The 10,792-nt window shown below is 41.4% G+C and overlaps 1 protein-coding gene across 4 annotated transcripts in view; it reads left to right on the top strand.

Moving 5' to 3' along the window:
* The first annotated feature begins 204 nt into the window (after positions 1-204).
* The window catches only part of LOC105485230 (cell division cycle 16), a 38,903-nt gene continuing 28,315 nt past the window's right edge, over positions 205-10,792 (top strand). For 2 of the 4 annotated variants that reach the window (XM_011747462.2, XM_011747463.2), the window contains exons 1-10: positions 242-398; positions 1,867-1,921; positions 2,017-2,114; positions 3,812-3,850; positions 4,172-4,312; positions 6,788-6,947; positions 7,957-8,048; positions 8,535-8,668; positions 9,564-9,643; positions 10,663-10,712. In XM_011747462.2, the coding sequence (XP_011745764.1) occupies positions 351-398; positions 1,867-1,921; positions 2,017-2,114; positions 3,812-3,850; positions 4,172-4,312; positions 6,788-6,947; positions 7,957-8,048; positions 8,535-8,668; positions 9,564-9,643; positions 10,663-10,712 (897 nt within the window). In that variant the 5' untranslated portion in view covers positions 242-350. Of the gene's footprint in view, positions 399-1,866; positions 1,922-2,016; positions 2,115-2,185; positions 2,255-3,811; positions 3,851-4,171; positions 4,313-6,787; positions 6,948-7,956; positions 8,049-8,534; positions 8,669-9,563; positions 9,644-10,662; positions 10,713-10,792 lie in introns of those variants that run through there. The other 2 variants (XM_011747461.2, XM_011747464.3) reach the window with 2 other exon arrangements.

Raw genomic sequence — 10,792 nt, 5'->3', positions numbered from 1 at the left:
AATGCCCAAACGCGCCGCAGTGATTCCGGGGAGGCCGCGCTCTCGCCCCACGGCGGCCAGAAGCCCACGTGCCAGGAGAGGCATCGGAACCAGCAACTCAGGGCCGGTTTCCCGCGCCAGATGGGACTCGTTTGCTGGGGAATTCCGGGGCGGGGCCTGTCTGGAGCGGAAGAGCCTGGGCGGCGCACCGGGACTGGGCGGAGGTGCGGGTCTGCGGCCTTCGAGGTCTGGGGCGGCGGCGGCGGCGGCGGCGGGCGCGGGCACGGGCACGGGCACGGGGCGTGGCGCGGAGCGGGCAGGAGGCGCGCGCCGGGCGGCGGAGTGCGGCGTGAGGCCGGGCCCGCGCAGCCATGAACCTAGAGCGGCTGCGGAAGCGCGTCCGGCAGTACCTCGACCAGGTGGGCGGCCCGGACTGGGAGTGCGGGGCCCGGGCAGGCCGCGCCGGGTCCATTTCCGCGTGGCGTGGGGCTGGGTTGACTGCCGTCAGGGCTCTTGGTGGGGAAGGACAGGACCGGCCCTGGGCCTTCATGTGGGACCAGCATCGCTGTCTCCGCCTTACCCCGAAGGGAGCGGCCCCCGCCGCTTCACAGCCTGGGGAGTGGAGGCCCCGGAGCGCAGGGGGCGCCTCACTCGGGTCTGAGCCTCGTTCTGCGCCTGGGGAGGTGCCCAAGAAACACCGACTATTCAGTGCAAGTTGAAGGACAATTTTTGAAGGAAAGTTGCAGGGCTAGCGAATAAAACATTTTTGAGAGGTTTAGTTGTAATTTTTATTGGACTGAATTTAAGTGAATAAAGATGTGCAGAAGCCTGTTGTCTGAAATCAGTACTTTAAAAATTCTCGTTAACTATGTCTGTGTTCCCTGCACTACCTTTGAGTGAATAACAGTGTTTAAAGGAAAGAAGTGTCTTCGAGAATCAGCAGCATCAGTTTTATCTATAATGTCGTTTATTTTTTGTTGAAATGCTTGCTCTTTCAGGAAATTGGAAAGGAAGGGAAAGAAAAGCCATGGTAATGCAGAATTTTCGGAATTGGGTGCTAAATGACGTGGCCACATGTTCGCAGTCCATTTGGAGGGCAGTGTTTTTGTTTACCATAAGTCAGTTGAATTCAGTGTTTTGTGATCGTAGTGAGGAACATGACAGGCCTGGTTTCCAGACGGAGACTCCGGTATTGAGCATATTTGTAACCATCCCGTTGCCATTCCTCCTGCCTCGGGCTGGCAGCAGTGGTCCTGGCTTGCCTCCAGGGGAACTGAGGCAGAGACTGTAGAAGACTGAGGACCGAGGAGCAGAACAGGGACTAAAGCTAGCCGTAGGTCACTGGGTGGCTGGTTCTCATTGTTGGCTCCTTAATTTTTGTTAGACTTGGAGGAGGCGAGTTCTTCCCCATGCTCAGTGAAGCTTAGTTAATTTATGTGTGTGTGTTTTTAAATTTGAGTGTTATTAAAACTGCAACTGTTTTATATAAGGTATTTGCGTATAGTGTTCTATCTACTAAAATTCACTTTGGGATCCATTAACAGATCGTTGAAAGTGTTATATAAATAGCACAAGAATTGTTAGACTAGTTTTTGCTGTTTCACTTGCATTTCACTTGTATGTTTCGCGATACATTTTTACAGTGTATGAGTTTTAAAAAATTGTCTTCATGAGTTGTATATACACAGATATTACAGTAATATTTGTATTGTGACATTGAACTAAAATTCACCCGATGTGAGATATAAGATAGAGATGTAACAAATTGTTGTTTTGAGATGTAGATTTATTACATAGAATTATAATGATATTAGATACCAGTTTAAGAGTGTTGAAATAACAGGGCAGTTACCACTTTTTTTTTTTTTTTTTTTTTTTGATATGCAGCAACAGTATCAAAGTGCTCTATTTTGGGCAGATAAAGTAGCTTCACTCTCTCATGGTAAGTGACAATGCTAATTGTTTTTCTGATTAATCTTAAATTTTTTTCTATTTCACCTTGTACCTCTGACCACTTCTGTGAATTTTTCCCTCCAGAGGAACCCCAGGACATCTATTGGCTGGCTCAGTGTCTTTACCTGACAGCACAGTATCACAGAGCCGCCCACGCACTCCGGTCACGGAAACTGGACAAAGTAAGTAATGGTATGAACTTCAAAGCTCTTCAGAGCTTTAAAAAAATGTCATTAGTGGTCGAGCGCGGTGGCTCACACCTGTAATCCCAGCACAATATCACAGAGCCGCCCATGCACTCCGGTCACGGAAACTGGACAAAGTAAGTAATGGTATGAACTGTAAAGCTCTTCAGAGCTTGAAAAAAATGTCATTAGTGGTCGAGCGCGGTGGCTCACACTTGTAATCCCAGCACTTTGGAAAGCCAAGGCGGGTGGATCGCGACCTCAGGAGTTCAAAACCAAGATGGTGAAACCCCGTCTCCGCTAAAAATACAAAAATTAGCTGGACGTGGTGGCAGTCACCTGTAATCCCAGCTACTCGGGAGGATGAGGCAGAGAATTACTTGAACCTTGGAGGTAGAGGTTGCAGTGAGCTGAGGTCACACATTGCACTCCAGCCTGGACAACAGAGCGAGACTCCGTCTCAAAAAAAAGTCATTAGTGTTTTAGGTGTATATTCCATTATGTTGAAGTTATTTAAATTTATGCAATTTTTCTTTGTTTTTGTTTTTTTGAGGTCTCTGTGTCACCCAGGAGTGCAGTGGGATGATCGTGGCTCACTGTAGCCTCAGACTCCTGGGTTCGAGTGATCCTTCTGCCTCAGCCTCCCTAGTAGCTGGGACTACAGGTGCATGCCACCACACCCAGCTAATTTTAAAATTTTTTTGGTAGAGACGGGGCCTCACTATGTTGCCCAGGCTAGTCTTGAACTCCTGGTCTCAAGCAGTCCTCCTGCCTTGGTCTCCCAAAGTGCTGGGATTATAGATGTGAGTCATCACAGTAGGCCCAATTTTTTTTACCGAATGTGAAGGGAAAATGTCTTACACCTCATCTGTCACCTTCTTTTTCCCCATCTCCCGTCTAGTCTAAATTCTGAAGACTGTTTTCTAAACAGCTGTGAAATCATGGATATTCCTTTTCCTCCCCACTCATACGTGTCAGGCCTTTGATTCTTTGTCTGTTCTGCTACAGCCTCTCTTCTTGTCTCTTTTCCACAGTAACAGTTTTTCTCTGCTCACCTTCCCTGTGTCCAGTTCATCTTGTGAACTGTTACAGGGGTGAGTAGTCTTCCTAAAACACAGATGTGATTATATTCCCACAAGGTCATTCAGTGACTTCCCATTACCTACAGGATAAAGTCAGATGCATCAGTAGGTCTGTGAGGCCCTCCATGATTTCTCTCCAGTCTGCGTCTAATCCACCACCATCAATACCTGGAGCACGTGCTCCAGTCACGTGGGGCTGCTGTGAGCTCCTTGGACACCCAGCAGTTATTCACACTCAGTGCTTGAAGTGCTGCCCAGCGCTCCACTCCTCTGACCACTTACTCGCTGCCTCACTTGCTCTCCTGCAGATGTTTCCTTCTCCACCTGGCTGGTGCTTTCTGTGACCCCCTTTCATCATGCTTACCTGTTGTGCTTAGTTCATGTCTTCCCTACCGTAACCTCCTGGGGCAGGGCCTTTTTGAATCCTTGGTGCCTAGTAAACAGTAGGTTCATAATAAATATGGTTTAACAAGACTGGAATTTTATTTTTTTAACTGCAAGAGTAAAACGAGAAATTATGAAATTAGCTCTATTTTATGCTTATGGCTTGCTTTGAAAGTGAAAATACGTATTATTTTGACCACTATTTAAACAAATTAATTTCTTTCCTAGTTGTATGAAGCATGTCGTTACCTTGCAGCTAGGTGTCATGTAAGTATGCTCACAATTTCATTTTTATTTGGTTGAATAAAATGAGTGTTATGCATCCCTTATATATGTGTGAGAATTTTAGTGATGTAGCTTAGCAGGTTAGTAAAGTATTTCACGAGGAAGTGTTCTTTTCCTTAGTATTGTTTGCTGTAAAATACTGATTCTTCATTTACTAAAAGCTGACATGCATGAAGAAAATTCTACTTTAGACATTTTATATTTAAGTAATGGATATAATATATATTATCCTTTAAAAATCTGGATCATATGTTTAGTGTTAGAAATTGTGGGTGATGAGTGGCATTTCTGTTTTCCCCATAGTATGCTGCAAAAGAGCACCAGCAGGCCCTTGATATTCTTGATATGGAAGAGCCAATCAACAAAAGATTATTTGAAAAATACTTGAAGGATGAAAGTGGCTTCAAAGATCCCTCCAGTGACTGGGAAATGTCACAGTCTTCAGTAAGTAGTACTGTTAGCACACCTCAGTAACGGCAGCGAGAATTGCCCCCATTACGTGGTAGAAATACATTATTTTCTTTTACCGGCGTGTTACTCTATTAAAACAATTGTGGTTGCCAATTTATTTAATTTGCCCGCCAAAACCAAAAAAGATTCTGAGACATTTCTGAGCCCTCAGTTGGAAGCTGTAATTGTATCTGCAGATGCCTGCATCCAAAATAGGCTGCCTTGAAATCTTCCTTCTCCGATGTCTTAAGCTACTCCCTAAAAGTGGAATAATTTTTCTCCTTTCTGTGTTTCAACAGTGTTTTGGACCTACACCAAGAAACTTCGATTAGCTTACATTGTTTCTTTCCAGGAAATGGTTTTGTGTTCCTGTTTGCTTCAAAGTACATTGCTATGTAATTTTGTGTATTTCAGTTTGTATACTTCATATCTCCATGAAATTGCACATTCCTTGCTGGCAGAAATTGTATAATAACTTATTAAGTGACATTTATAGATCACTAATCTGGATTTTTAAAAAAAAAAATAAAAACTTATTGAGGTTTAATTCATATGCCATGCAGTTCACCCATTTAAACTGTATGGTTTGATTCCTTTTAGTATATTCACAGAGCTTTGCAAACCTCACCATGGTCAATTTTAGAATATTTTTATTATTCAGAAAGAATCCCTGTAAGCCTTATCTGACCTACCTACCAATTTATCTTTTTTCCCACATCTTTTTTTTTTTCCTTAATTAAGACGGGGTCTTTGCTTTGTTGCCCAGGCTGGAGTGCAGTGGCACAGTCACAGCTCACTGCAGCCTCAACCTCCCAAGCTCAAGTGATTCTCCCACATCAGCCTTCCGAGTAGCTGGGATTACAAGCACATGCAACCACAGTCAGCTAATTTTTTTAAAAATGTTTTGTAGAGACAGGGTCTTACTGTGTTGCCCAGGCTGGTCTCAAACTCCTGGGCTCAGGTGATCCTCCTGCCTTAGTTTCCCAAAGTGTTGGGATTACAGGCATGAGCCACCGCACCTGGCCCATTTATTCTTTATATTTTTGGTAGAACTTTATTCGTCTACTTTTCACCTTAGATAGTTATTTTTAAGCATAAAAATATTACACATTCTAGGTTTTTTTTTTGTCTGTTTTTTTTCTGGCCACTCATTAATTTATGTGTTGGGAAGCACATTCTTCTGCTAAGAAATGCATTTATGAGAGTGTCTGGTACAGTCATTATTTTAGGACCTCTTATCCATTAACTTACCTGCCACGAAATGTGTGATTTATTTGTAATGATTGTTATCGATTTTGTGAAATTATATTTTTAAAAAAAGCAAGTCCCAGGATATTGCTTATCTTGAAGACTCTCATAATTATTTTTTCTAAAATTTTACTTTACGAATCTTCTTCATATCCTTAATGATTTTAGCTGCCTGTTGCTGGATCATCTTTCAATTCAGTTATGTGTTTGAGGTCCAGAGTCTAGAATGGGCATCAGATTTCCATATCTTCTTGTTGATGGTAGTCGTGAGATGGCCATTGAACACCTTACCGTGTGCTAGCACCACAGAGAGGGTAGCACCTCTAGACCTCAGAGTTCTATAAGTTAGTGTTTTTACCCTTTTACAGACGAGGAAAGGAAATGGAGGCCAAAAGAGGTTCAATCACTTGTCCAAGGTTACAAGTGGCAGAGCTGGGGTTTGAACTCGGGTCTGTCCTGCCCCAGCAGGCCATTATGCTGACTGCTCTGACCACTGTGCTGCATTGCTGCCGGTTTCTGCTCATGAAGATCCTTTTGAGGGGTGTCTACCTATCACACTGTCAATCTTGGAGTTTTATACACATGCATACACACTCTGTTTGCCATCTCTAAATCATTGCACTGTTTTGGACAAAACAGGTAATGAACCTAGTAGCTGTGACATGGACTTTTGTTTTAAAGATGTGTTGGAACAGAGCGGTTAGAGCCCAGGGAAGGTGAATTGAAGAAACTTTGCTGGTTTTTTTTTTGTGTGTATATGTGTGTGTGTTTTTATTCATGCCTTGAGAGTTGTGATTAAATCCCTTTAAATGCAATAAAAACTTCTCAGTATTCTAAGACACAATTCTCTATCAAAAGTTAAGTTTAAGGGCCAGGCATGGTGGCTTATGCCTGTAATCTCAGCACTTCGGGAGGCCAAAGTGGGAGGATCACTTGAGGCCAGGAGTTTGAGAGCAGCCTAGGCAACACAGCAAGATTGTCTGTACAAAAAATTTTAGGAATTAGCTGTTCGTGGTGGTGTTCACCTGTAATCCTAGCTACTCAGGAGGCTGAGGTAGGAGGGTCACTTGAGATCAGAGGAGTTCAAGGCTGCAGTGAGCTATGATCGCACCCCTGAACTCCAGCCTGGGAGACAGAGTGAGACTCTGCCTCTAAGGAAAAAAAAAAAAAGTTAAGTTTAAAAATACTGACTTAATATGCAACTCATTATTTTTCCAACAGATAAAGAGTTCTATTTGTCTTCTACGTGGGAAAATCTATGATGCTCTAGATAACCGAACTCTGGCTACCTACAGCTACAAAGAAGCTTTGAAGCTTGATGTCTACTGTTTTGAAGCATTTGATCTTCTAACATCACACCACATGTTGACAGCACAAGAAGGTTTGGAAACTCAGGTGTTTTATGTTTAGCAAAATTAATATTGTTTGGATTTTTTGCCTCTGAAATCTTCTAAGTCAACAGCAGGCCACGTACGGGTTTAAATAGACCTACTGACTTTCTTAGTCTTCAAATGTAAAGCACATTGCAGAATGCAGTATTGTACGGTGCCTTGTGCTGTCCGAATCCAGGGATTGTAATAGGAAGAGACCATCTTTTTGAGAAGTGATTGAGATAGTATAAACCAGGATTTCAGTATCTCATTCAGTGATTCTCAACCGTGTTGCTCTTTAAATCCTTGGGAAAATTGAGAAACGTCCATGTCCAGTTCCCAACTCCAGAGCAGTTGAGTGGGTGTCTCGGGGTGAGATCCTATCAGATGGTTTAAAGCTCCCAGGTGATCCTAATGTACCACAGGCACTGAGAATCACAGTCCCAAGTATGTTGGCAGTAATGTGAGGTGGGTAAAGAAGGGAAACAGAAAATAGAGTGGTTGAATTAATGGGATTCTAGCGTATTTTAGCCTAGTGCAGGGGTTCTCAGCCAACCAGGGTGATTTTGCCACCCCCCAACCCCCCGGGAACATTTGGCAATGTCTGGAGACATTGTTTGTCACAGCTGAGGGTCAGGGAGGGAGGCTGAGAGGTTGCTGCTATCTAGCGGCTGGCGGCCAGAGGTCCTGCTTAGCACCTGCAGTGCACGGGCTCCCCCGTCCCCAGCAGAGCAAGATCCCCGCAGCGTCAGGAGTGCAGAGACTGGTGGTTCTTAGGTGACAAGAGCCACCTGGGACCTGGCTTCAGCCCTAGAAGAGTGGCCTCCACCTACCAGATGATTCCCATCTTCAGGCCTGGAACTGCTGTGTCAGCTTCTGTAGCACATTTTGATCTTCTTATGTTCTCTTTTGAGTTTGATTTACTTAGACCAAGAACTATAGAATAATATTTTTAGTTGTTGGCTTTTTTCCCTCTATAAATATTATGAGGATATTCTTTTTTTTCTTACCATTTTTAAGAAAAAGAACTTCTTGAATCACTACCTCTTAGCAAGCTGGGTAATGAAGAACAGGAATTGCTGCGTTTTCTATTTGAGAACAAATTGAAAAAAGTAAGTAAAACCAAAGAGTTAGCATTTGCTTTATGTAAATATCGTATTCCATTAAATTTGGCATCTAGTCTTGTATTAAATTTTCAAAATTAAAACTTTTTAAATTTAGCACATTTTCAAGAATAGAGCATTTAAAATACATAAGATTCCAAAAAAACACTTCCAAAAATACCTGTCTTCCTCTGAAAAACTCCTTATACTAAAAGATTGAATTACCAAGTGAATGGAATGGTGTTGCATTTTTTTTTGTTATGCTTCCTAAATGTTTACTTTGAGAAATACATCCCACTATGGAATTCTGTGATAAAATTGAGAAGGGAGTAAAACTTACTGAGAGGAGTACTTATAAAACCTAAAGTTATAAGTTTTCAGAGGCTCACATTTGTTCTTGTAAATGTTTTAACCACTTGGGTCAAACACAAATTGAATCGCATTTTATTTTGTTTTTGCTCATTGCGTTTATGTTTACATTTCTCTGTGTTTCAGTATAATAAACCTAGTGAAACGGTCATCCCTGAGTCTGTAAATGGCTTGCAAGAGAATCTGGATGTGGTAGTGTCTTTAGCTGAGAGACATTATTATAACTGTGATTTTAAAATGTGCTACAAACTTACTTCGGTGTAAGTATATCCATCAGTTTTTCTGTAGGAACATGGAGTTCACTCCATCTTACCTAAGTGATTCATGGACGTGCTCTCTGAATCATCCTGAACTAGATGATAATTTAAGTTACCTTTACCGTTTGTAGAGCGCAGAACAGGGTGCTGTCTTAAAAGAGCAGTTTGCAGACATGAGTTTATGCATATTTGTAGATTTATGACATTAACTTGGGAGGGATATACACGTTGCTCTTACTGATCTTGATAATTTGCAAGTTTGAAAATACCATTTTGGCACATTGTTTTGTAAAATTCATTCTCAATTAGAGACTCACCCTGTGGATGCTGGGTGTTCAATATGCTGCACTCGGTAGCTAAGCCATCTCCCACATGCATCAGTTTTCCAGTGTGCATAATTTAAACTTTAGCTAAATGACATATACTGTTTTTTGTAGATCTTGGTTGGGTTTTAAATCCTTGAAATTACAAAAATTTTAATTGACAAAACACGTAACCTATTTATTAGGTTGGTGCAAAAGTAATTGCAGTTTTTGCTGTTGGACGTAATGGTAAAACTGCAATTATTTTTGCACCAACCTAATGGTATTTCCTATTGGTTTTGATTCTTTTAAATAATCGGCCTACTTATTTTATAAATTATAATTCTGTTGACTTAAAGTAAATGTTTGTGATAATGTTTATTTTTATTCCTTTCAAACAAACCAGAATTTTTTCTTTAATTTGTCACTTAATTGTGGCCTTAACTGAATCAACCTGAAGATAATGGAGTGAAGAAAGTGCAGTATTATAACCCACAGCATCATACGTGATGCTGTGATGACTGCACATAGCTGATCCTCATGAGTGCCGTCACCTACTGTTTTGGGGTAGTAATGTGTTGCTTTTTAACTTTCAGAGTAATGGAGAAAGATCCTTTCCATGCAAGTTGTTTACCTGTACATATAGGGACGCTTGTAGAGCTGAATAAAGCCAATGGTAAGATTTTTTATAAATTAAAGTAATTCTTAGACATAAAACAATTTTTTTCTGTACCTTGAAATTTTGTCTTTGAAATTCTGGATAGTTGAGATTGCAGGTAACATAATGGAACTCTACTATAAGAGTAACAACTGGGGAGGAAATGTTTAGGAAAGTAGCAAATGGCCAATTTTGTTTTCTCATCAGAACAATTAGTTCTTTATTGCTGTTTCCTACTACCTTTTCTCAGATACCATTTATGTTTCAAGGTTTGTTAACTTTAAATTGTTGGGTGTCAGTTCTGCCATTTTTTTCCTTTTTGTTTTGTAAATTCCATTGGAAATCTGATATGGTAAGAGTCGATAACTACTTAGAAATTGGAGGGGAGCAGATTGTTTGCTCGTGTTTTCCGTATTTTTAACATTTGACATTTAGCTGTGTTTGGGGATGCATTTGTCCTTAAATTTTTCTAAACCGAATGGTGAGCTCTGTCAGGAAGGAAAACCGTCACCGAATCCCTGCTGCTCAGAGTGTGGTCTGTGGACCAGCAACGTCGCATTTGTGGAAGCTGGTTGGAAATGCAGCATCTCCAGCTGCCCTGGTCTGCTGAATCCAAGTCTGCATGTAGGAAGCGTCATCTCGAAATGCCAGGATTTACACATTTCTCAAGATTACATAGTATCACTGATCTGATAAAAGTTTGTTCAACCAAATTGGTTGTGGGTGGTTATGATGGTCCATAATAGGCCCTTGGTGTGACAGGCATGAGCTTCTGAGAGAGGTGAGGTGCTTTGCTGTATCCTCTGCAGTATTCAGGAAGTGGTTTCTTAGGGGCTGTCTGTTCCCACCTTGCGCACCATGTGTCCTTCATCTATCTCTCCAGTTAGTCAATTTTGTATCTAGAAGGAAAGACAAGTATAAAATTCTTACTTTGCTGTAAGAACAGAATTCTGTGACTGTGAAGAGTTGTAATGAAGTCATGTCTTAAATCACATGTGATACGAACAATTGTTCTTTTTCTGCTTTTTCCTTAACAGAACTTTTCTATCTTTCTCATAAACTGGTGGATTTATATCCTAGTAATCCTGTAAGTAATACAACTTTTAGTCGTAGTTTTTTTTTTTTTACCTGAACTTTAAGAAAATGCTTAACTTGTATTTAGACAAT

This window comes from Macaca nemestrina, chromosome 16 (assembly GCF_043159975.1).
Source record: "Macaca nemestrina isolate mMacNem1 chromosome 16, mMacNem.hap1, whole genome shotgun sequence".
Classification (NCBI taxonomy): domain Eukaryota; kingdom Metazoa; phylum Chordata; class Mammalia; order Primates; family Cercopithecidae; genus Macaca; species Macaca nemestrina.
The sequence above is the reverse complement of the archived record's forward strand: the minus strand, read 5'-3'. Positions and strand labels throughout refer to the sequence as shown.